This window comes from Aulonocara stuartgranti (assembly GCF_965226115.1).
Source record: "Aulonocara stuartgranti genome assembly, chromosome: 20".
Taxonomy (NCBI): domain Eukaryota; kingdom Metazoa; phylum Chordata; class Actinopteri; order Cichliformes; family Cichlidae; genus Aulonocara; species Aulonocara stuartgranti.
Window position 1 is genome coordinate 9,533,136 of NC_138956.1, and position 27,458 is coordinate 9,560,593.

Here is a 27,458-nt window from a genome sequence, read left to right on the forward strand (position 1 = left end):
CCAAATCACAACAAAAGTCACTTCAAGGCGCTTCATAGATACAGAGAAAAACCCAACAACCATACGACCCCCTATGAGCAAGCACTTTGGCGACAATGGGAAGGTAAAACTCCCTTTTAACAGGAAGAAACCTCCGGCAGAACCAGGCTCAGGGAGGAGCGGGGCCATATGCTGCGACCGGTTGGGGTGAAAGAAGGAAAACAGGATAAAGACATGCTGTGGAAGAGAGACAGAGGTTAATAACAGATATGATTCAATGCAGAGAGGTCTGTTAACACATAGTGAGTGAGAAAGGTGACTGGAAAGGAAAAACTCCATGCATCATGGGAATCCTCGGCAGCCTACGTCTATTGCAGCATAACTAAGGGAGGATTCAGGGTCACCTGGTCCAGCCCTAACTATATGCTTTAGCAAAAAGGAAAGTTTTAAGCCTAAACTTGAAAGTAGAGATAGTGTCTGTCTCCCAAATCCAAACTGGAAGCTGGTTCCACAGAAGAGGGGCCTGAAAACTGAAGGCTCTCCCTCCCATTCTACTTTTAAATACTCTAGGAACAACAAGTAGGCCTGCAGAGCGAGAGCGAAGTGCTCTAATAGGGTGATATGATACTACAAGCTCATTAAGATAAGATGGGGCCTGATTATTTAAGACCTTACTTGACACCACTTGAGAACAACAAATGTGAGGGTTCATGTGTGATTGCCGCCACAACCTCTTGTAAGATTTTTCAAGCGCTAGTATAACTCTGGTGGTGTTTGAAAATCAGTGGCTTCTGTTAGTGTGTGTGTACTCACACATAAGGACACACTGCAGGCCGTGTTGAGAGATGCCAGGCTTTTGGCTAATGGTATTTAGGGAATCACCTTGTTGGTCAAAGAATGCTATTTGTAAAACTGTGTTATCATTGAGATTTTTTCATACTTTTTCTAACAAAGCCCTTAAGTTCAAAATTGTTCTTTGCTGAGGTGTCTGTTACGTGTAGACAAAAGACTGGATCCTCCCTTGAATTAGGTGCCTTTTCTATGCTTGAGTGATTCATGGGTCAGTGGTAAGTGGCTTAATAAGCAAACACAAAAAAGCAATAACCTCTCAAAATGGTCAGGTACAAGCCCTGGATTGAAAATGGGTGTTAAAGCAGCTAAAAAAATGACAAGAAAGTTTGTTTCAAAATAGAAAGACAGGTTTTTTCACCGCACTGTAGATAAACTGAGATGCTAAATTTAAGTATACATATTAGTTATACTTATACAATATATTAGATGGTATATTATATGCATTAGAATAAAATGAAAGTCCATCTGTTTAATAGAATTACAGGATAACTGAGTACTGTAGGAAAGATGTAGAAACTGACATAAACTTGTTAATACACTGAAGTATTTTGCAGTGTTTTTGCAGAATAACGTTCATCGATTCAGCAATAACAATAATACAGTAGCTTTGTTGTAAAGTTTGGGGGCAGTGGGTGTTACATTCCTGAAGCGCTCTGTTTGTTGCATGTGTGGATTTGTCTTTTGAGTTATGTATGGACATCCTGCTACTTCCTTTGAATCCGATCTTTTAATGCCTATGCTGACACTAGATGGTGCTGTGTAGTGCAGCTTGAAAAGAGTTTCATCCGCTACAGAGCTGTGCTTGCATGGCAGCAACATGCCAGTCTGCCTTACTGTTTTTTCCCTTTGATTAAATAAAATTATATCTTTTGATGTATTCTGAGGGGGATGAGGTGGGTGAAAACTGTAAAACAATTTTGTTGAAATCCCTTCTCTTGCAAGACATTACCGCTGCAATACAGAGGCAATCACCTGGTGCTCTGAGACTGCCTACATGTCTCATCCTTGCTGTGTTGAAAGCCAGTCTGCTTCTCACAGTAAGACAAAGAACAAGGATGGCCTCCTTTTTAAAAAAAATTGCATTGCCCTTATCGCCTTTGGTTATGAAGAAAGAACATCATGCAGTGTCGTCACTTATCCTCTTTGGTATTTTTGATTTTGGCTATGATCGGGCTCCTTTTTTCTCTCTCTCTCTATTTTTTGCTTGCTCTCCCACTGCCATGCACTCTCTCTCTCTCTCTTTCTCTCTCTGAGAGCCTTTGAGCACCCTTTTTTATGCTCCTTAGCAGTCAGAGGGATGGAGATAACGATTTAAATGAAGGAGGCTGGGGAAAGGAGAGGAACTGGGAATTTGTCTGATAGGCTGTTCTCAGAGGATATCTGGGGTCAATGAACTTCAAATAATCAACTTTTCTTTGCCACCACACACACACACCGTGCCCACAGTCCTTTTACTTGCTTTCTCTGTGTTTTGCTATTTCATTCTCTCTTATCCTTTTGACACCATTGTACTATGCTGCCCGACACACCGCAAAGTGCCTGTACTTTGATTGGGTGAACACAGGGGAACTGTGTCCTTCTATGTCCATTTTAACACACTTCTCCATATTGTTTCGCTTAATGTCGAAGAAACTCGGGGGGGAGAAAAAGACAGCAGTGCTTAAGAGTTGCAGTTAGTTGCTCTGCTCACTGCCTTGCTCAGTAATTATGATGCTACAAAATATTAAGATGAAGGTAACCTTATTTTCCTCCATCTCTTACTATGTTTTTACTTTAATTGCTTATGTATGCATGTCATTGATTTCTTGGACGAAATGTGGCATTTTTAGCATAAACTAATACCTACTCCAATGATGTGAAAGATAATGAGAGATTTAAGAGGGTTTCAAGGTAAAAGCTGCCGCTTGACACTTCTTCAACTTTTGTAGAATGTTGAAAAAGTCCTCTCCTACCTTTTGCAGTGTCCGTGCTGATAATTGTTGGCTTAATTTGTTTCAGTTGCTGCCCTCTGATGTTTCTGCTTTCATCACAGTGTGATACAGTGCTTTTGCTGTTTGGTGCTCTTAATATGGGGTTTGATCACAAAATATTTAGAGGATTTACTTTTCTCTGGCACAGACTTTTTTACTTATTAAATGGTTTGAACTAAATCCATCGATTTATGTCAGTGCCCACGACCTTATTGTGCAGCATTTCAGACTTACTTATATGTGTAAACCAAGCAGTTAGTGAACAAAGTAAAGGTCAAGACTATTCACAGCCAGTGCCAGGAACTATCCTGGAACATCATCAGAGGTTATACTTTTATCCCACTTACATGACATATAAACCCAATACCGTATTGGTGTCAAGAACTTTTGTTTTTATGGTAAAATGAGAAGGCCTTACACTTACAATAGAAGGTGAGTAAGGTAAGTTTATGCCAACACAAACAAATGCGCGCAGTTTCATGCCAGCCTTGTAAAATTTTTCAACGTTTGTGATTGCTCCTTTCTCAGCTCCTTCACATGCTCTATATAAGAAAAAAATGTGGGAAAAAAATCTATTCATGATGTACTATTCAACATAGCACATCATGCTTTTAGTTATGCACTTAAAAGTTTAAGTGAATGCCTTCCATAGGCAGCGGTTTGCTCACTGTGCGAATACTCGGGTCACTGACAACTGATGCGAGGCAATGACGCCTCTCCTAATTGTTTTCTGTCAGCACCAATTTAGCCCCGCCGTAACTTCATCTGAGACATCTCTGCCCCTGCTCCTGCTTGCTGATTGCTGCCTCTCCTCAGCTACCGTTAGCGCAGCAGTACTCATCTATTGAGCCATGTAATACAGTTACGTAAAGCTTAATGCAAGACGATGGGGCTTATTGTTGTCCGCCTTCTTCTGCTGACAAGCACTAGCTCATCGCTAATGGGTGTGGGGGTGTAGGTTGGGGGTGGTGTGGGTAGTCCGGAGGAAATCAGTGAAGAAGGCTCTGCTGGCCCTCATGGCTTTGTCCTTTTGCCAGGAAACAATTTGTCGGGGAATTTGACAGCTACAGCCATCCAAAACACTGACACAGGGAATGAGTGACTGCTTGTAGGTCGCAGCCTAAAGAAAGATGGAAAGCAAAATGGATAGATCGACAGAAGGGAAGGGAGGGACATTTTAAGAGAGCTACTTGGTTTCATCCTCTCACTAACCACTGCTATGCTTCTGAGAGAGTGTCAAAAGTGAATCACATCCTCGGAACAGTAATTGGTGACTCTCCCAAGCTGTTTCGCAGCAGCAAACTTGTGTTGCTGAAAGAGGGTTTTGACAGTTGTGCTATGTGTCATGTACTGAAATGGGATCTCAGCTCGAGTAACTGGGCCTGCTTGCAACCAGTGATAAAAGTGTCACCTGCATCACATTTTCAGGTTGTGCCACCTTTGACCCTGACTGCATTCAGTGAGTGGCACAGTTGATTACTGAGCGTGGGAGGAAGTGTGACCATTAATGCATGACCTTTAAATGTACTCTGTTTTGCCCTTTCCTGAGCTCTCACGCAGATGTATGCAGACGCAGGTCTGAATTTGGCAGCGTGCCTATGTCTTACATGCTATTTAAAGCAACATTCCAATTTAAAGAAAACATGGTCATATGAAAGAAACAGAGTTGGGGTCGGGCGGCGTTTGTGAATGTTGCATTGTTTGCTGGCTGTGGTTTAATTTAAAACTACAATCCTAATACATCTGTTAGCTGTCAGAGAAGTGACAGAGAGCAATTTCCAAATAAATGAGACTGATGACTACAGTGGATACAGAGCTCATGGAGAAATTAACAATTTCCTGTATCCTGAACTGTACAGAGAGATCTGCGCAGGGAGTTGTCAGAACATCCTGCTATAGAGACGATTAAAGTCTGCAATAAACTGCATGTACACTAATGCAGTATACTAGTATTATACTGAAATGAAGCAAATCATTTAGAATTGTGCTGAAGATTGTTAATTCAATTCAATTTTGCACATATGGGACAAAATCACAACAGTCATCACAGCGAAAACCCCACCAATCAGCTGACCTCCTCTGAGCAAGCACTTGGTCACAGTGGGAAGGAAAAACTCTGTTTAAACAGGAAGAAAGCTCAGGGAGTGGTGGACATTTGCTGCGAAGACCGGAAAAAAGATAATCTGTTCCTAATGATTAAATGCAGAGTGATGAATAAAACAGAGTAAAAAGAGGTGATTGAAGGATAAACACTCAGTGCATTATGGGAGCCTTTGCTAAACAGTAGAGTTGAAACTTAACAAAGCAAAATTGTGAGTAATATGTGACTCTGCTCATGTCTTGGTAAATTAGTGCTGTGGAAATATATGTCACGGTCACTTTGTTTTTTTTCCATTTTTCTTTAACAAAACTGAAAATCCCAGCCCTTCTGGAGGTGTTTTGGCAGCCCATTATTGTTCATCCCAGGAACATTTTGTTCTGTTTTTACTCAAGCATTGCTGTGTTCCCACAATTGACTGCTCACTAAGCTCTCCTTTAGCAACTGTTTCAGACAGTGGTGAGGAAATCATCTCCCCTCTTGCCAGAAGCTATTACATTGTTTCGCCTGAAATGACAACTGTTGCTAGTGGGTTATATTTGCTGTGTTCAGCTTGTAAATGAATCTCATGTTAGTTTCATGGGTTGGTTGACCCTCTCTATTTTTCATCTGCCGTTTTAAAAGGAGAACCCTGTTGAGTGGTGTTATGCACTTGATGTCTGCGGGGAAGTAGATGTGTTGCTTGTGAGCCAGACTTTTCCTTTGAAAATAACATATAAACCCACAAAATGAAGCAGCTCTTTGCTTGTAAGAAGTGTTGATTACTACTGTATGTAGTATACAAGTTGGTTGGTTGGAAAATGGGGGTTAACAAGTTCTTTGCTCTTTCCTCTTCTTGCTTTTTCCACTGATATGTGGAGTATCGCTTTCACCATAACCCCACGCAGACTGATTCAACGTGTTCAGCAATCCGAGGCTTGACAGGCCTGCTGTGTTGTCACAGGTGCAGTTCCGCCTTGTCTCTGTGCCTTGACAAGAGCTGAAGTCGCTCTGTTTATTGTGCTAATTAGAACATCAACATAAGGAAATAGTAAGCTGCTCCTCCGGCAGCATATTAAAAACTCTACTGTTAATATATTGAATGAGCCAATACACACTTGACTGATGGCTTAGTAATTGTGGTTCAGAGTCTTACGCGGGCATGTGTCGCGTTTGGTATTTGACAATCCTTCCATTAGCTGAGCTATAATAAATATCACTCTCTTAATGATCTTTTTATTCTTCTCTCTGTCTCGGTTGTCACTGCCAGGGGATGGAGGATAAACAGTATGTGGAGCAGAAAGCAGTGACATAGGTTGTGGCTGGGTTTATTAAACGTGATGGTGTAGAACTTCTCCTCTGTGCCACAGAGGATTTTATTTGGGTTTTAATTGGCTCACCGACAGGTATTTCCCTTAAGTAGCTGTTTGTGTGCTTTTGAGTGTGCGTGTGTGTGTTGAGTGGTTTTTGTGGGCCCCTGCAGGGTTTAATGATGTTTGCTGAATGAAAAGTATCTTGCGAAGCTCTTCCCAATCAAATGCTTATCAGAACATCTACTTTACTGTAACACCGCTCTGTGAACTCACGAGCCCCTCCCTTGGTCGCAGTTCTTCCGGTCTGCTGGCATTACATAACGGGAGGGTGTAGACCTCCCTCTTGGTGTGGCCCGCTCCCTCAATGAAACCGGTTATATATTTGTTTGCTACTGATCTGAAATGTCATACAAATGTTAATTAAATGTTAATCAAACATCTTAAGCAAAGTAATGTCATCAGGATTTAAAAGTGATATATTTAGCTCATCGGTGGCCTATTCTGAGGGCATTGCTCCCCGGGCCCCCGCCCCCTTCCTTCCAAATGTGAAGCTGAGGCAAGTAAGGCTGCGTGCCGCAGAGACAATATTTCGCCCGCCTAATTAAAATGAATGTCAGTTCTCCCCCCAGTGAGAAGTGCATCAATCTCCCCCTGCGATTGGCCCAGAGTGAGTCTTACCCTGTCAGTGCCTGCCAGCAGTGCCATCCTTCTCCAGACGGATGCAGGGCCCTGGCAGCCAGAGAGGCATTGGTGATGATGTTTGCTCATCTAATGGTTTTCTTGTGAATGGCCTGCTCAGACTGGGGCTGTTTTATTTATTTATTTTTATTTATTTATTTTGGGGGGGGGGATTTTTTTTTTTTTAAATGTAGATGAGATTCAGTCCAGACTTGATTTTCATTTAAAATAGCAGTTGCATAAAGAAGTCAGTAGCATTTCAGAGACATTTGAAGCCCAAGCAGCTGTAGAAAAGTCTAATTTAGCTTTTCCTCTCCACTGTTGCATACAGCTCATCACAACTAGGGCAGATTAGACAAATCTGAGTCTGCAGTATATCAGTGCACTGGAGACGAAAAATATTACACGATTAATTTTGAGATATCATGTCGACAGGTTTGTTTTGGAAAAGGTATTTGCTTGGCGTAAACTCTCACGCGCACGCGGTGTCATTAACTTTCAGCGAGTGATTATATCAGCTTATCGTATTACGATTATCTTTTGGTGATTTGAATTTTCATGCAAAGAGGTACGAGTGATCTGATGCTTTGATGAGGAATTGATAATCATCTGAAGCACTTCATATTGTCGCTGTCAGTTAAATGTGTCTGTATTATTTTAAATGAGAAAACTACTGATTATGTTTCTACTTGCCAGAATTTAATAAGGCATATGTCATGAGTTGAGTTTGTCTTATGGATGTTTTTGCACCCCCTCACTGTGGAAAAAAACAAAACTCAAATGGTCCATCACTTAATGAGGCTGGTCCAAAGCGGCGGACCAGCCAAGTGATGATAACGTCTGTAAAACTGCTAGAGCGAGGATAAAAACCTCCATCCTGAGCATTTGGTCTGTGCCTAAACTATAATTTTCCTAAAAGCCAGCAAAATATCTGCTAATGGGTTTAAGCGTTTCACTATGCTTCTTTTCAAAAAAACATTCCAGAATAAAATTGAGCGAGTCAAACGCTTAACCGTCAGAGCTATGTCTATCGGTGTGTACTGTCGAACATCAAAGCTCGAATAAAAGACATGCATGTCCACGGCAAATTGGCCTGAGCCTGAGTGACTATCATGAACACCTCCTTGAAGTTGTGCCTGTCAACAGCGAGAGCTGAAAAGGAACACAATTCCTTCCCAAGCTTGATTTGGCCTTGGTGAGCTGAGTAGAGCACAGAAGCCTGCTGGGTTCATTTGGACTACTTGTACAGATGGATGAAAATGTGAGTGGTTTAGTGCTCTTAAGTTAATGATCTCTGTGCATGTTCTCTCACTTCCTTCAGGGCTTCTCATTGTAGAGAATAAGTAGCGGGAGCTGTGGGCCGGTGCCTGTCACAGGGTCTTGGCTGAAATAATGACTCGAACAGCCCAACAGACTGCGGTAATGGTAATAACTGTCAGACTTTGTCTCTCATCAATGCTCACATCCCCCTAATTTAGGATTAATTCCTGCCATTCTCTAGAAAGCCCCGAGTCGATGAGTGTCTTGCCATTTTTCTTTGAGCTTTTCCAAAAATATGTTTCTGCATACTGCTTTATCTCGGCGTATCGCAAACTTGGCTCCTTCATATTTGGGCACATTAAGAAAACTTAAACAGGCACAACAGGAGCCAGTCTGACTTGGTGGTTGTTCCTTAAATTAACGGTGGCTTTCCCCAGCCCCTTTTTATATGTTCTTACTTTTTCTGAGTTAATAAGTTGTAGTAAATTGCACTGGTAAGTGTCTGTTCCTCCAGTTCTTCTTGTCTGCTGGGATATGCGTTTTCAGCTCTCTTTGATGTGCAAAACTCGCCTTCTGTCACCTTTATAATAATTTCCTTCTTCCTGTCTTCTCCTCGGTGTCCCCCAAAAGTTTGATGATTACTTTTCTTGCTCTGGGTTACAGACGTGAGATCTTTGTTTCCACTCTGTATTATGTTTGAGAACAGACACACTTATTTGTCTAGAAATGCTGCAGCGTTATGTTTTACACTTCTAAACAAGGTTGATGGATTCTTCCCTTAGAAAACACTTTACCAGTTGGAGCAATTATGTGTGCGGTGACATCGCTGTTATTGTTTTTGGTTTTTTTTCCCTCAGTGCAACTTTATGAAAAAGTTTGCCGCTTCTCTGGTTTTGCCTCAGGCTTTTGTTTCTATTTTTTCTCCCCTCCCCGGTGCACTATTGAAACAAGTGCAGGGTTGCTCTCTGAGTGAAAGTTAATGGCTCTTATTTTAAATGTAGCCTTTAACGCTCAAATCAACGGTGTAATCACACTTTGGGGAAATTGGCTATTGATCATTCTGCCTTGTCCGACATAGTGACCGGCACAACAGCGAACACGTGGAAAAACAACTTTCAATTCAAATGACAAGTTCTTTTGATTAATTCAAATGTTTCCTCCCCAAAACGGCGCGAGTGCAAAGAGTCATACTTTATTGCCAGTGAAATATAATGCAATTGATTTGATGTCTCTCTGCTGTCACCAGCAGGCTTTGGGATTGATTAAGTCTCACTGACACACTGTGGTGCTCAGAATAAGTCGATTCGTCTGACCCTCTCGCCAACTTTCTTCTCACCAGAGGCCCTTAACACAAATGCGTCAGCTGACTGCCTCCTACGGTGCTGTGCTCTTACCACGATACCGTTAAAGCCCTTACACCTGCATGTAGATGTGCCATTGATCTCGGCTGTCGTGTAATCACGGAAATGAATATTGTAGCGCTTAAGCTCCTGCCTTTTGAATTCTGATGACTGTTTCTGTAGAAGGATTACATGCATATTGTGAATTTTTCTGCCTGGCTTTGAGTGGAACTATTATCCTGTTTGTTTACTCAAACCTCAAGAGTCCCTTTGAGATCCCCTCAGTCCTATTGTTTGCCACCCCACGTTTTTGGTGCTTTATTATTTTATTTTTTTTGCAGTTCATATGTAGATCGCGCTGTCCTGAAGCATTTTAAAACCGCTGTACTGAAACCGTGACAGTGATTCACACTTTGCGTCTAAAAGAGAATTATTTCTTGGTGTGATATCTTTCGTTGCCATTGTTGTAATCGCAGAATTCTGTTTTTGTAAACCTGCCAAAAGAAGAAAAGGCAAAAAACCCCCAAACGCCTCCACTTTGACCTTTAATAACTTCATATTTGTAACTTTGATGGGTGTTTAGCTCACTTCTCATTCCTTTTAGATTCCCATTCAGCTACTTGGTGCAATTCTGAACATGGGCTCAGTTTCCTATGATTGGAAGACTGAAAGTGTGATAAGCATTGAGTTTTGGACAGATAAAAGCTTCTTCTTTTTTTCCAAGGCTGTAGGCGTCCCTATAGAAAAGACCCCCTGATTGGTCTTTTGTCTCTCTCATTCTCTCAGAGCTCGGCCAGCGTTTTTGCTCCCGAATCACTCCTGCAATATATTCACTGAATAATACAAGAGGTGAGCGTTGGGTCATGTGCGAGACACTCATTTTGTTCTTTCCCTCATGTTCTGCACAGAGCACAGAGACGTTACAGACACAAAGTACGAAAAAAAAAAAAAGAGACACATTAGATAAATTGCCTTGCAATTTTTACTGGCTACTCCCTGTGCCATAAAATGATCTTTCTCTAGTCTACTCATTTGAACAAAATCATCGCTTTGAAAATAGACTTGTTTGATTTAACATTTCATATAAAACATCCTATTAATTCAACCCCCATGAAAGAGAAAAACAGGCAATGCCTGAACGGGGAATACAGTGCTATCTGTTTTATGTCTGCCATATAGTTCTGAAGTTAAAAAAATTGTTGTTAATGTCTGTGCTACTAGAGGGTAAAATTATAGTCTGAAACTGGCTCCCTTTCAAGAAGAACGGAGTATTGATCAGCAACTTTGGCCACTTGAGATATGTGAGGCTTTAAAGAGTTTTTTAGATGGAATAACAGACCTTTAATGGCAGGACTGGGTACTCTCCTGCTTAATTCCCTCTAAAGTGTCACACAAGCGACAACCATAGTGTTTACATGAGTGTGAAACTGGCAGGTATCTCAGCCCAAACACAAAAACCAAACACAAAGTCCGAAGGTTGGTTTGTCAGTATAAAAGGAAGTAAACGGCAGTCGAAGAACTTAATAAACACTGCAGGATTAGGTGTTCGTCTATTGTATATTATAAAAGTGAATATTCAAATTTGCTGTCAAGCAGGGAGCTGACATGAATTTAACCTTTACACCTTTACCACACGTAGTCCCTGCTGCAGTGCACTTTCACTTGTAGTATTCAAAATGTCAGCTCCATTAAGCTATCTGAACACTTCACTTTGGGCTTTGTTAACTGGGCAGTGAAATTACTTTGCATAATTCATAGTAAACTGACATTTTGAAGCAGCCCTCAACAGAAAAACAAAGAGTGCACTGGTTATTTTTCACAGGAATAGAACAAAATGATCTAAGTTTAAGCTTACATGACAAGGACCTCTTTTGCAAAGGTCAGTGCACCGCGGTGCTGTAAGAAAAATCTCTCAAGGAGGGACACCGTGGTAGATGGCTTGGTCAACAAAAGATACTACAATAACCATGACCGCACAGATCACAATTTATTTAAGAAAGCAGTGCACAGAAATGCACTAGTCTTGCTTTTCATTCACCTTAGATGGTGTTTCATCATGCCATATTGGATTTGTAGGTATATTAATTGTGGTGGAAACTGGCAGCTAATTAAATAGCATGCAGTCATTGCTGTGACAGTCACCCCTTTCTCTTTCATTTAAATAGAAATGTGATATCGCACCGAAAAGTCTTCGTTCGTTCTTCTTCTGAATCTTTCGTTGATATTATGAAAGTAGAATTTTATGAATGTGGGCGTTCGTTTGTTTTTATCTTTTCAGTGAAAAATGTCTGATAAAAACTATGCTTTATTTCAGTGAAATCGAGAAGGATGTCACAACACATATATACTCATCTTCTCCCACTATACATTTCATCTAAAATGTCTTAACTGATTTAGAGATGTGCCTGTCGATTACACGACATCCCTATTTTTCAGAGCACTGGGATTAATTCCTGTGTTTGCGTGCTCTACCCTAGGCGTGCTTGAAATGGATGAACTTCCAACCAGTGTTTATCTGTATCACATCCTATTTAGAGAGAAAGTGTCCACTTACTGTTAATGCCAGTGTCTAATCTGGCTACAGTCCCACTAGAGAGTCCTGTATGATTTTAAGTGGATTGAGTGACTAAAATAATTATTTATTTACAGCCAATCTGAGTTTTTGACAATATTACTGATTACACAGTGTCCTGATTGGTAAGTTCAAGATTTACAAGTGATTGCAACATCCACTCTTGAGGCTAAAAGATAACTACAGCAATTGTTAGGAGTTGAATCTCAACAGAAACTGTATCCAAAATTGTATACGCCAGCTGGTTGTGGTGACTGTTATCAGGTAGCTCCTGCTGCTGCTGTTAGTTTAGTGTGTTAAACAGCAAATGCCATAACATGGATTGTGGAGCATAATGTTATTTATGCTTAAAGAAAATGGTTTTACTACAAATAGAAAGGCTGGAGAGCCTATCAAGAACATAATCAGTATGGCCCTGCATTTATTTGGGCCTTTTGCCTTTGTTAGACAGTGGAGAGCGAACAGGAAAGCCGGGAGACAGGCTGGCAGCAGATACCCAGCAGAGGGGGTTTGGGTTGGACTCTGACCCAGGTTGCTGCATTTCAGCCTTGCAGCACCTGCTCACCCCATCAGCCCAACTGGTGCCCATCCTGCTTTTATTTTTAAATCTGGGAAAGTTCCATAAGGCCTACAAGGCCATACGATAACATGATGTGTAATTGGGAACTCTGCTGAAAGATGGTACTGGATTGTGAATGAACATCTTGAACTCTAGTGGCAAACAGGAAACAGAAACACAATTACACAAATGCTGCTCCCATCTGGAATAGCCTCTGTGGTACTAAGATATGTTCTGTCTAGTGAATTTTTGACTGGATCTATCATGGTGAAGACTCTTTTAACCTTTTGGCTGCTCTCCTTTTATATACTGAAGTAAAAAGTGACTTTATGGAAAAGCAGTTCTGCTTTGCTCTCCTACCTTCCCAGACGATGGGACTTAACTTTTTATATAGAATGAAGAAAGAACTGAAACCACCACACTCTGAATATCATTACTTTTTTTTAGTTGACCTTTGCAAGAGTGGTTTTAGATTAGTTTGTAGATTATATGGCACAAAATTAGCTAAAATCTCCTCAACACATTGCATGGATAATTGTATTCTATTGTACCATTAACAGGTACTGTATGACATTTAGAATAAAGACACTACTTTTATGACTGATTTTCTATAGTGCCAGATTATGGTGTTACATTAAAGAACTATTCTCAGTGGAATTTGAAGCATTCAGCAAACTATTACATGGCCGGCTTTGTCTTGGAGCAGTGTGGGGCTAGTAGGCTTGTTGTGTATTCTGTCCTGTCCTGCCTATGATTGATTACAATCGTCTGAGGCTGACCAGCTTATTAATCGATTCAGCAAAACCACTGAGTCTCTCTGTGGATGATTTAAAGCAGAATGTTTTTTTACTTTTCCTGGGACGGCTGAAGTAGAGCCTCAGCGGCACTGATTGTAAATCATGTTCAAACACAGCAAAGCTGCTTCCAAAACGTGTGTGCGATGTGGGATTTAGAGAATGCTCAGTGCTAACGACAAGCACCACCATGCCACACAGTTTTAAGGCCTCTTGCAGTTCATTTTTGTGATTAGAGATAAGGATTTACAAGTTGGCAAATTAAATTATGTTTTTGTTCTTTGGTCGTACTTGGAGACTGTTAATGCTCTGCTTTATAAATCAAATAACGTTATCAATTGATCACAGTTAAACACTGTAAAAGATTGTAATTATTCAGTTGGATGAAAGAGAAAAGACTACATTCGGTTTAGTTTTTACAACAGTTTAATCGCTGGTTTCTTTTTGCGAGATCATCATATCAATGTCTGAATTCCCTATTCTTCTGTCGTTTTCCATCACACAGCTATCTGCTACCTCTACATCCCGCGCTGCTTTCTTGCATAGCCTTCGTTGGGGGATTTGGTGTCCCTTCCAGGAGCCAGCTGAGTGGAAGGGGGAAGAGATACAGCTTGTATTGCAAGGAGGTGCAAAGCCAAACCCTCATGGAGCCATGGTCTACAGCACAGAGGTGTCTGCCAAAGCTCAGAGCCCTGCACCAATCTCAGCTCCAGGCACAGCTCAGGTAATACAATGGCACAGAAGAATGCTTTTGTCGAAAGACTAAAATGTGAAGAATCCACTGAAAGGTGTTTAAACGAGGTTTTTCAGCAGCCTTCAATACTCACAACACTGCTTCCCTGAATTCAAAAGCTTTCACATCATCTACATTCGCACTTGGGTTTCATGCTAGGCCCCCGTACAGTACCGTTCAAGGTCAGGTTCTATCATCCCTGAAGGCTCTACTCTGAAATTCTGCATGATATTTTATAGCATGGATGTAGGCAGCTGTCTGCAAGTGACATTGTTTTGGTGACGGTATCAAAAATTTCAAAGGGTGCCCAAGTCGTCCTAATATGACTTAACTTTTCACACCTTGCAGAGGATTGCAACACTGCTTGGGTGTTTGGAAATAACTGCATGTCACTATCACGTCTTCTTTCTTCTGTCAGCTTTTTCATTCGTTTCCCTGCAGAATCTGAACTCTTCATTCTGTTTTTTGTTTTGTTTTTGTTTTTTTTGTTGAAATGTCTGAAACTTCCTTCTCTCAAGGAGGTCTCAGAAGCAAAGGATATGATCAAATTTTGGCTGTCATCCAGCCTGGAAAGGAAGGCATCCAGCCCAAAGCCATCCCTGAGGATAAAACAGGTAGACGTGCCTCGCCAGAGAAGATCACCTTCATCACCTTCACAGGGTAAATATCATTATGTAATTCATAATAGCTTTTTAAGCACACATTAATTGGAAAGCTCATACAAAGACTTTTCCTCCACAAAAAGACATAAAAGGCTATTCACTGCTTACATCTATAATTTTTTAAAATGGAAAGAGTGTAGTCTGATTTCTGTGCATGCGTGTGTTTATAGGTTGGGTGCACTTCAATAGTGCAACGGCACCTGTTTGCAATCAGCCAAACTTTGAAGCAACAGGCATCGAACTAGCCTGTCTTGTGCACATGTTATCTTACTTTGCAAAATCATCTTACATCTGCTCTCAGAGTGGAAATTCCATGTCCCTCGATTTTTGTTTTGTTTGTTTGTTTAGTGTTTTTTTAGCCGCTCACCCAGGAGCAGTTTGTTTTGGGAGGCCCTACAAGGAATACATTGCCCCAGACTACGCAGCTCATAAGATCATGTGGACACACAAAGCCCTTCACAAAAATAAGGTGGCAGTTCACGGACTGGGAAATTAAATTTAATAAATATAGTGACTCAAAATAACTGCTCAAATAAGTGCCCAGAGGCGTTTCAGGATGATTGCTTCTACAAGAATATTGCATATTACCAAAATATTGTTGGTGGTTTGTAATATTGTTAAAGCTGCTGAATGTGGTGAAACTGTTTAATGTTTAAACTGGAATTATTCTTTAATATTTTGCAGTAAGACACAATTCACAGTTCAAGAACAAGCTCCACAGCTATCAAGTGAAAACATATGACTGATGATTGATTTTAATGAAAGCCTGTGTTTAGACAGTGCACACTGTCTTTGTGCTTTTTCAGCAACTCAACTTCTGCAGACATTCAAAAAGTAGATGTGATGGATATCGGGGTAAAGAATATCAAAGTGGTGCTAAAAAACATATTCATGATTCATAATAAGCAATAAGTAACGGTAAGATACTCTTACTGTGGGACTCTCTTTGTTGAGGTTTTTGTGGTAAAGCTTTGAAAAACATTTTTCCAGAAAGAACATATCAGCCATGCATATTGGTTCTTCTTTGCTTTCCGTAAGCATTACGATGAAGAGTGTAAAATTAAGTCTGAACCGTGCCCCTTATTTGTCACATTGGTAGGGGGTTATCAGTGGATGCTGTTGGATTTCTCCAGCAGAAGCTTCTTCTTCTTCTTTTTTTTTTTTTTAAATCTTTTCCAATTAAGCGCGGATGTTCCACGATACTCTAAAAATAACTGCTGAACCCTGAGCTTTGGAGGCCTCCCACTGAAACAAAGTTCTGATTAAATATTCCACATCCTGCACGCAGCCAAAGATAAATGATGTGCCACTGCCTGCATCTCTTATTGAAACACAAACTGCTGATTTGCTCTGTGTCTGCCAGTGAATTGATTAAAAAAGTGTAGTAAACACTGCATACAGCCACTCAATCCCGGTGACAGCAGAAAAAACTTGAGTGGACCCAGGCTGTATGCTCGATGATTTACCTTCCTAATGATGCTGTTAACTTTTTAGACAAGAATGCGGTTGATCAGGGGTCTACTTCATCGGTGTGTAGAGAAAGCTTCTGGCAGTGCGCATTGTCAGTAATGACATTTTAATCAGTGTTCGCGCGTCTTCAGAGGGTTGCCCAAGAAGCTTGAATGATTTGGGCTGGTGTTCAGAGGAGAATGAGACCATGAATCACTGCCATTCTTTGATTTAGGCAACTTGATCATCCTCAACTTTGTTTTTTTTCCAAGACTGCATTTGCATGGATTTAAACATATGCCAGAAAGGATGCTTTAAACTGGAGATAGCTAATTTAAATGCACCCTCCATCTGAAATTCGCTGTTATTGATGCATTCATGTCAGAAAGAACCTGATCTCAGAAGGATTCTTTAACTCATACGGTACATGCTGACTTTGCATTACAATGTTGGAAATTCTGAAGTCTGTACGCTTTTATTAATCTATAATTTAGTCGCTTAATTCCTTGTCGTTTACGTGACCATCATGCATCGCTCCCTGTTGATACTGATGAGCTAAGAAGAAGATCAGGGAGCATATCTGGCTGGTTAGACGCAGATGTTCTTAAATTAATTTTAATGGGCCGTCGTCCTTACGTAGCTGTATAACTTTACTGCTCGTAAAGGTGTCTGAATTCACCAGCCGCACATGTGGTAGTTCACTCATCTGTCGAGAAGGCCTCTGAGGGATCACAAATAAATGGCTAATTGCACATTAGTCCAGCTAATGAGGTGATACACACTCTCCGTGGGCTCGAGAAGTAAAAACAGTGAGAAAGCCCTAAAAACAAAATGGCTGCCAGAGGGGGTGGGGGTGGGGGGGCATGCCAGAGCACATTTGTGAAACAGAGCCAGCCAGTGCAGCACCATGTCCACTCTGTGTGCACGTAGTCCGAACAGATGGGAGCTACACTAAGACACCCCAGGCAAACCGAAGCAATTTCCAAAAGGCCAGTCAAGCCCAGCACGGAGAGCGAGACAGCGTGAGGGAGAGGGAGGACAAAGGGATGCTAGAGAACCTTTCATTTCAGTATTACCATGGCTACGAACCAAAAATCTCAGGAAGCATTGTCAGACTTTAAAGTCAGTGTGAAATTTAAATCCAACTCACCTCCTTATCTGTGTGAAATTGGATAGATTTGCTAGGTCTGTAAATAGTTAGGTATTCCAGTGCTCTGCGCGGCTATATACTCCACTGTGCACTGCACTGAGTAAACATTATCACAGTGTATTTTTTTATACCTCAAGATGTCAGCTCACCGCAAATCCAATCATCAGGAAAGCAATTACAAAGGTGGCATTTTGCAGTCAACTTCTATTCCCTCTCACAAGCTAATATTCCACTGAATGTCTAACCAAACTATAAAATGAACTGTGCTACCAGGTGCAGAAAGCATGTGGAAGATATTACAATGTTGTTAATTAACCTTGTTAAACAATGAACTGGAGCTGTTAGCACATTTCCAGATGAATAATGAAGACTTCAGCATGAATACGTCGTAGAAGTGGAAGGCTTTTACAGATGTGTACATTTCTAGGTTGAATGCCTTTATCTTCTTTGTTGTGCGTTTGTTTTTCTTTTTTCTAGATCGGAAACGCATTCCACCAGCTTCTCCTCCAGAATCTCCTCAAGGCCCCGGGGTAAGACACCGTCTCACCTATTGAATTTTACAGGTGACCTATAATACTGGCCAGCCAAGAAAGCTTCTCTCTAAAGTTCCAAGTTAATACTTAAAACAAGTAAACCCTTTTTAAAGCTGTCTTTTATACTCATACTTATTTCAAAAGGAACCTGTGTCAGTAGGTCCACACAGACTCTTTTACACAAACAATTAGTCAAAAGGTCAGTCCATTACCTGCTCCAGTCATCTGTCATTTATTTACCTGCACTAATGTTTGCAGGAACTTTGCTCTGTCTCAACTCTTTACTGAGAAAACATGTCACCCTTTAGCTGTTAACTGTACAAATTCCTCCAGCGGGAACATTTCAATTCTTTGGAAGCAGTCCTCTTGAAATTATATATTTAGAATAGCTTTAGCAGGGTCATGTTGGTTCTATGATAAAACTGGAATTGTTCATGTTGTATTCTATTATGGTGCACTGTTGAATGCTTGGAAATATTACAGCAGCAGAGGGGAGGGCACACAGGCTGTGTGGTTTACACAAACAATGGGGTTTTCTTCCTGTGACCCTGGCAATAAAACTTTTGTGTTTTATTCTGCTGTTACCTGAGTGAAGCAAGAAAAAAGCAAACGCAGTGTCTGCACTTTTTGAAAGGAACTGTTATGAATGCATTTTGGTTCAAAGCTGACCTGGATAGATTCCCGCCTGCAGAAAGCTCCTCTAGCTGCCCCTTGTACATGGACACAGCTCCCCTTACATGCTCTTTAGACAGGGATCATTAATTCTGAGAGACCCACACTTAGGTTTTGTCTGGTTTGTCGACAGAGATTGCAGGTCAGGTCTATAAATTTAAAAAGAAAAAAAAAAAGTCAAGAAAAATTCATTATCTGACCCAGATCTCTCAACAACAGTGGAACTGGGAGACATAATTAAAGAAAGGCACGGGGCCTCTCGCAAACACCCCCCTCTCAATTCCCATCCTGTCACAGAGTGACACTTTGTTTGTAGTCGCACTCACAGCACCCTTCATTAATGTGTAACGTATAAATACAGTGGCAGCGTTGACTTCTTTTCTCTAAGAAGAACATCACAACATGGCTTAGATGTGCAAAGTGACGTCTGGACAAACAAAAACATTTCTAGAGAAATGTCCTTTGGACACACAAGGCCAAATGGAGATGTAGTGCACAGTGCCACATTTGGTGAAAACTAAAATTGTCATGCTAACTGTCAAGCTTGGTGGCAGAGGGGTGATGATTTGGGCAGTCCAGAGAGCTGTGCATAAACAAATACCTCCAAACCTCAATGAAAAGAAGTTCATAATAATGTGAGAGAGTCATACATAGAACGATTGCTTCAAAATAGAACAGAAAGTAACAGGACACTTAACTCAAAAATTTGAAGATGTAGAGAGTGCGCAGTCAGAATGGTACCAATCACTAGTGAATATGGTTTGTTAAAGGGTAAAATGTAAGCCATCCTCAGCATGAAAACGGCAAATGCAAAGACGAGGTGAGGTTCAAACATCAATGAACAAAGAGGACTTATATATAAATATTAAATAATGCTAAAAAATGATAGAGTTATACTTTATGTCCTCAAGAACAATTAAAATGTTAATATGCTGGAGAAAAATTAATAATAAATGTAATTATAAGCAGCGATCAATACAATGTTATTGATTAAACTGTGTTATTATGACAAATGTAGTTTAGCTTAGAGCTCAAATGAATACGTTTTACCCTTTAATAAGCATTAAGAAGTATACTCAATCGTGAGTGCCGGCATTCTGTTTGTAGCATCATCCCTCAGCCTAAGTGAGAAGTGTCAGTGGAGACTGGGAGTTGTGATGGATGGTGCTCTCTCTCAGGATGAGGCCAGTGACACAGAGCGGAGGAGGAGGAGGAGGAGAGACATCAGCTCTGTTTCAGTGTTGGCTCTCTGGGCCAAAATGAGTCTGTATTGTCGACTCATTTTAAATTGAACCAGCTGGGAGCTGTGAGATCATCGCAGCCTTGAACTCTAGAAATCGACCCTCATTTTGATTAAACAGCAAGGGCGGTGGAAACCTACAGAGGGCAGCTCCCAGAGGTTGGGAAGAGACAATTCTGGTCATGCTGGGCAGTTCTTTGGGGATGACATTAAAAGATGGTTGTGCTTAAATTAATCTACCATTTTATATAGAGCTCATGAGTCTTATCAAATCAAATTCCCAAAACATTTGGCCCCGAATTATTCTGAAAAAATAAAAATACAAAATTTGCTGACATTTCTGCATATTTCCACTGCAAATTAGGACGCTCTCATATCCTATTTTTCAAGGATTAAGGGTTAAAGTTCAACTGCATTTTCCCAAAAGGAGCAATTAACTTTGCTTCAGAGGAGGAACGCAAATCATAAGGCAGAAAAACACAGCCCAATTTTAATAAGCTGCTGATGTAAATTTTGGAGAAAAACAATCTGTGACCACAAGTGGCCATTACAGCACACTGAATTAATGGACAAACCTCATTCTAGGTTTAAAAAGATGATTTTTCATTTTTAAATGCCTTTCAATGAGTTGAAACAAAAACACTCCAAAAACAACAAGAGCAACGGCAAACATATGTCTTTAGGCTAGACAGAACACCTAAATGCAGAACTGTGAAAACAGGTAGGGTGCAGAAACAAAGAATCATCTATTTACAAGCTTAACAAGAATTCAGATTGTTTACCAAGTGTCTTTATAACAGAGGAAACCAAGAGAGCCAGGGGGAAAGGTTCAAAGTGGCAGCTTGTGGATTGACCAGAGGAGACGAGTTTAGTGAAGCCAGGAAGATTAATCTGTGGAACCAGGAGATCAGTGCAGCTCCAGAGCAGAGGTGGATAAGTGGCTGGAGTTTGGCAGCAACTGGAAATTTTTGTCTGTGGACAAAAATGAAAGTGGGTAAGAAGTTTAGCAAACAGATCGGTGCACAGGAAGGGCTTGACCTTGAATAACTGGGTAGAGGAGTCTAGGATCTGGTGATGTGGTGAAATAAGAACTGAGACAGTGTTTACGGTGTTATTTAAGTGACCTCCTGGCTGGGAGGTAGTCAAAAGTAGAGGGTATAACAGTTTGACAAAGCTAACTCTGGGCTTAAGTGTCAGATATTTTGAGATGTATTTTTAAAATATTATTCTGATATTTTATAATATCACGCCACATAAATGAGCCTCACTCCTGATTATGTAGATAGGCAATTATTTGCCACCATATCAGCCATCATTGTGGGGGTTTTTTTTTGGTTCTTTCACTTCTGAGTGGTCAAAAAGCATAAACCAAGGCAGCTTTAAGTAAACGGTAAATATTTAGCACATTCACATACACTCCTCGGCGAATAATGGTGAAAGGCAGCAGTCATTAGTGCCTTAGATGCTCAGTAGATATCTGGTGGGCATCCAGGATCTTTCTGAAAAAAGAAGAAACAGAAAACGGCGTGTGAATCAGTGCCACTGCTGTTGGCAGCCACCCTACATTTCATCAAAACTCTGTTAGCTGTTGCAAAATTCACAAATACAGTCTATCATTCTCCCTGTCTGTTTTCCTCACTTTCTTTTAAACATGTATGGAAAAAAGTGCTTGTTCAGTCTTATGATGATATTTTTCCCTGTTCAACAAAATTTTCCTTTTCTCTTCAACATGGCTGTCAGGTGCTGATTAATCAGTGGCATCCTTCTCTGAGATGGCTCTGTAAACAAGCTGCATGCTTTAACTCTGTGCGCCGGCATTGTGGGATCTGACAACTTTCTCTTGCTTGCATAAATTATTGATCTTTGATGCTCTCTCTTTGCCGCGGTGCAGAATGCTAAAGATCCTGTGGTATTTATAGCCAGCATTTGGAAGAGCAGCTGAGTTTGTTTGCCTCTGTTGATGATTTCTCTCATCAGGCTGCGGCCGTGTTTCAGGGTCGCGCTTGTGTTCTGTTGACCCAGGTGGTCTTGTAGTCTGGGGGCCAAAGGTGAGACCGTGTTTCAGTTTGTTGCTGGCAGTGGGCTTGTTCGACAGCAGGCACTTGCTCATTCGGACCTAACTTTTGCAGCCCTCCTTTGCAAAGTGTTGTTTGTGTCTCGTTCTTATATCAATTAAAACAATACTCAGGGTTTTGCTGCTACATTTTATTGTATGACTTTTGAAAATCTAATTATTATTGTGTACTTGAAACTCAATTTCATGCTTTGATGGAAATCACAAGTATACAGCTACTTTGTAGGTATGCCTGAACTTCAAATTGAACATCAGAAAGGGGAAGAAAGGTGATTTAATTGGCTTTGACTTTGGCATGGTTGTTGGTGCCAGACAGGTTAGCCCTAGTATTTCAGGAGCTGCTGATATACTGGGATTTTCCCACACAACCAGGGTTTTTAGGGTTTTTCAGAGCATGGTCCAAAAAGAGCAACTGTCCAGTGACCAGTAGCTTTCTGGGTGAAAATGACCAAATGACTTCAATAAAGGAAGGCAACAATAGTAATAATAATAATACTAATACTACTACTACTACTACTACTACTACTAATAATAATAATAATAAGCACTTTCAAACAAAGTGCTGTACAACTATTTGAAACTAAAGAGATAAATAAAATAATAAAAGCGATACATAGCAATACAAGTAAAAACAGTAAAAATTTAAAAACTAAAAGCCATAGAATTAAGACATGTAAGATAGGGTGAACAAATGTGTCTTCAACTTAGTTTTAAAAAACCTCCACAGAGCATGCCTGCCTAATATCTTGAGGGAGGTTGTTCCACAGAAACGAAAAGAAAAAGCACGCTCTCCAATTGTCTTTTTTCTGGCTCTAGGAACCTTTAGAAGGCCAGAGTCCTGAGATCGTAGACCGTAGATTGTAAAGGTGTAAAAGGTCGGAGAGGTATGAAGGTGCCAATCCGTTTAAAGTCTTGTCGGTGAGCAGCAGGACCTTAAAATCTGCTCGAACCTGACAAGGTAGCCAATGAAGAGATCTCAGTACAGGGGTAATGTGCTCAAATTTCCCAGTTCTTATTAAAATGCGAGCAGCTGCATTTTGCACCATCTGTAGACCTCTAAAACGTTTCTTTGGTAGCCCAGAAAGAAGAGCAATACAATAATCAATACGTGAAGACACAAATGCATGGACAAGAACCTCTGCAGTGTTGCTTGACAAAACTTGGCTGATTCTGGCTATGTTCCTCAAATGATAAACGCCAGTCTTTATCTCTTTTACATGAGACTCGAAGGAGAGCACCATGTCGAACCACACGCCCAAGTTTTTTACCTTGTCCCTGCAATTTATGACACTATCATCAATTTTCAAGATGAAATTTTGAGACAATTGCTGAAATTTTTGTGGCTCTAAATAACCGTTCGTAACAAACAGGGTATACAAACAAGCATCTCTGAACACACAACACATCGCACCTTGAAGCAGACAGGCTAAATCAGCAGAAAACTCCACTGGGTGCCGCTCCTGTCAGTTTAGAACTCCTAAGTTTGCACAAACTCACCAAATTTGGACAATGGAAGACTGGAAACACTGGTTTGAGGAGTCTGAATTTCTGCTGCAACATTCAGGTGATCTGGCATGAAAACATGAAAGTGGAGGATATTTTCTTAGTTTAGTGCAAAAGCAGCATTGTTTAAACACCACAACCTACCTGTGGTGGACATCCTTTTATTCGTGCAGCCAACCAATCTGTAGTAACTGTGTGATGCTATTGTGTCAGTATGGACCAAACTCTCCGAGGAATTGTTTCCAGCACCTTGATGAACCTGTGCCATGAAGAACCTGGTACTAGGAAGATGTATCTAATGCAGTGTCCGGTGATTGTACAGTATTGATTCAAGCTTAACTTGTTTTCTAATACATTACAATTGATGTTGTACACTATACACAATATGCAGGTTATAGCTTACTACTTTTTCTTCATGTGTACTTCATTATTCAGCATAAGTCTTTATTTCTTTTTTGAAATAATCTTTAAGTTTAAATCTCAGATAATTGTGTTATTGCACATGTATGTCACACATATGGCATGACGATGTGGAAAATCTGACTGGAAAATATAGAGTTGCATTTAGGAGATGGCACATTATTTGGAGCTCCTTATAGACGGAGCCTGAAGATTTTCCTGCTTTGAGGCTTTGAATTTGTGGGACTGGCAAGAACTGTAGCAAATACTGCGTGGGATCAGTATTTGTTAACAGTTAATATTATCTTGGAGAAGTGTGTCATGTTTGGTCTAGTTAAAACAGCAGAAGATGTGTTTTTAAGCCAACTAATATATATATAAAATCCTGCTTTGGTGGTATTGAGCTGAAGCCCCAAGAATGACAGCCAGTAAGAGAGCATAAGTCTGTACAAATCAAATGCTCGTGGCACCAGAATGCTTAAAATAATATAATCCATAACAACATTAAAATTCTGCACATTGTGCCTTTCCAGACAAGATAAGTGTAGTATACAGATTGACTGTTAAAGGGGCAGTTCACCCAAAAATCTAATTCACATATGTTTTTCCTCTGTGGCCTGTAATGCTGTTTCATGCCTTCATCTAGTCTTTTTGTTTGAGCTACCCAGAGCTCAGAATCTCTTTTGGATTTAAAAAACTCAACTCAGCAACAATGTCTTTTTTCCAGAAATCATGACCCAGTTACTCCAGAAAATCCGCAAACCTTTTATGTAGCAACTATTTTCATTCTCCGGTCAGAATCTTGCAAACAAAAGAAGCACTCAGATAGCTGAGGGACTCCATTAAGGGTTTCTTCTTGTACATGTCATGAGCATGTCATGGCTACATGGGTTTTTGTTTTTTCTTGTGTTATGTACACAACCCCCATCCGTTTTTGTTTTATCCAATTCAGGGTCACAGGGGGACCCTGGCAGTCATAGGGTGAGATGTGACAGCCTGTCTATGATGGGGCCCAACACACACACACACACACACACACACACACACACACACAGAGAGATAATATCGAATCACCAGTTAGCTGGTACCTGGAGAGAGCCCTGCCTGGGTGAACATGCAAGCTCCACGCAGCCTGTGAATTCGAACCCACGACTTCCTCGCTGTGAGGGAGCAGTTCTAAACTCGGCACTGTCCTCCCACCCACACCCATTTTTTTTTATTTCACACCAAAATAATTGACTGTAGATGGATGGAAGATGTGTGAATGTAATTATGAGTTGTTCTGTCCATTTGAGCTCTAAATGAGACTGAATTTTGTATATATTTGGCAGCTATTTTTCTAATCATATTTAACATTCTTAACACAGTCTTAACAAGCTGCCAGTTTACCTCATTCTCTGATTTCCATGCTCTCTGCACGCCAGTTTATTTTACTATTTTTACTTGTTCAGCCTAGATAAAAATAGCAAAGATTGTTGGCACAAAGCTGGACCACAAGTTTAGACCCATATGTATACAGTCCTAGTATTGATCCTAAATATAATAGCCCAAAATATAATAGTCCTCAAATTGTTATGATGATCTACCCAACATAACAACACAGATACAATTAAATTCCCACACATTACGTTTAAGTTATTTCTGCTGTAACAGAGCTATATTTTAGGAATATTTTCACAATTTTGGTATTACTACTTATATATACAGTTGTATTTAATTCAGTGGTTGTCACTATATACTATAACTTGTGTTTCTCTACTGTTACACATTAGAGATCACTTGTCTCCCAGCCACATACATTCTTACTGAACTATAAGTACTAATGTTCACATTGTGACTTGCTTAGATGGCTATATGTGTGGTGCATCAGTAATATTTTAAACCTTCAGCTTTCTTGACTTCTCTGCCTGTTGTTCTCAACATTTCATCCCAGTAATCCCTGCAACATTTTCACTGGATCTCATTCGAAATCCTCCTCCCTTTAAAGCGACGCCTGACTATTATTTCCTTCCTGTGAGTCACATGGTGAGCTTGATCCCACATCAAGGCCTCTCTCTCTGTCTTTCTCTCTCCTTTATGTGCGCGTTCTGACACTAAGAGAGCGGGCAGATAAACATTCATGAAGCTTCTTGAAGGAATGATGCTGGTTTAGCATATACAGTGGATACGTGCAAAGTTAGGTCCTTGACTCTAATGGAAATATAATCGTGACAAATGGTCAAAGAGCACACAACAAATTCTGAGCTCAACAGTCTGCAGGCTAACAAACAGTTATAGTGTCAAAATATCTCCTTGTGTCACCGGTACACACTTTCTTTCTTTTCCTGCCAGTCCTGCAGTGACTACCATTTTCCCTGCTTCCCGTCTTATTGGATCTTCTCCACCCACTTTACACACATGCTAATTCTGCCAGTAAACCTGCCACTACTGATAAAGGCTCAGTTTTTCTCCATGCGAGTCTGTTGGAGTTTCTTTTGTCATTGTGTGCCAACTGCTACCCGTATCTATTCCCACCTGAATTCCACCTGAATCTGCCTACCCGTACTTACTGTATCTTGCATTATTCGTCATTAAATTACTTGACTTTTTCCTTCCTGCCAGGCACATTGATTTGTAAGAGCAGAATTGGAGATTCTGTGTGTGTGAGGGAGGACAGAATCGTGAGCATCACAAATGATTTGAATATGCTGTAGGAATTATATAACTGCATTTGAGCAGGCACTAAGGAGGCTAAAGCTCAATATGAGTAAAGATGAGGTTTTGGTAGCTTATTCACCCTGTTACAGTACCCCTTGCCCTAACTGTCAAAATAAAAGCTTCGACAATAGACTGTAGTGTTATACTACGAGACAGAGATGTAAACAGACCAAACAGTGTTTGTTGTGCTGTATTAAAATTAACCATTCACTGATCTGATCTCAAATATATATGCAGGCGAAGCCTTTACAACAGAGTCATTTTGGAATTAAAGGTTATTGCAAAATAGAAAGTAGCTCCATATAACGATGGCTGTGTCAGCTTCCTGATTATTGCTGTTTCTAGGGTGTCCTATTTATTCTATTGTCATGAATAATTATAATTATTTGCATGAATAATAAATAAAATGTTTAAATGATTTAAACCATTAAACATGAACATACATAGCTGGTGCTCATTGTAGCTTCCAAGCACAATCCCGTACTCAGAAATCTAATAAGCCTGATACGGGGTGTATGGATTTAGTGTTGTCTAATCCCACTCCATGGGGGATTAAGAAAACTAATATTGTAACAAAAACAATTTTCATAATAGACACGCTGCAAATCTGAGGATCAGTCGCATCTCAAGAATTTGGCTGTCCATCCTTCCACAGTGCCAGTCCACACTTCTATTATAACTCGGTTTCCTCACGCAAAGCAGACTGAAGCAGCACTCTGAATTTGTTTCGTGCTCAGATCTTTCGTCAGCAGCACGTATTTCCACAAGACACATATGTACGCATTCACACATACTCACGTGCAGGTCCCATGAAACTAGAAATGACACACTTGGCTGTCAGGACAGACAGGCTGAGGTTAGAACATTGGCAGCCGCAGTTATGCCACGTCTAATTGCCTCTCTCCGTGTATTCTCCTGTTGTATGTGCGTGTGTGTGTGAGATTCTCTCACG

The 27,458-nt window shown here is 40.5% G+C and overlaps 1 protein-coding gene across 4 annotated transcripts in view; it reads left to right on the top strand.

Annotated features, from left to right (window-relative positions):
• nphp4 (nephronophthisis 4) overlaps positions 1-27,458 on the top strand; it is a 175,332-nt gene that overhangs the window by 71,870 nt on the left and 76,004 nt on the right. For 3 of the 4 annotated variants that reach the window (XM_082518730.1, XM_082518728.1, XM_082518731.1), the window contains 3 exons: positions 13,900-14,118; positions 14,646-14,787; positions 17,866-17,918. In XM_082518730.1, the coding sequence (XP_082374856.1) occupies positions 13,900-14,118; positions 14,646-14,787; positions 17,866-17,918 (414 nt within the window). The remainder of the gene's footprint in view (positions 1-13,899; positions 14,119-14,645; positions 14,788-17,865; positions 17,919-27,458) is intronic. The other variant, XM_082518729.1, reaches the window with a different exon arrangement.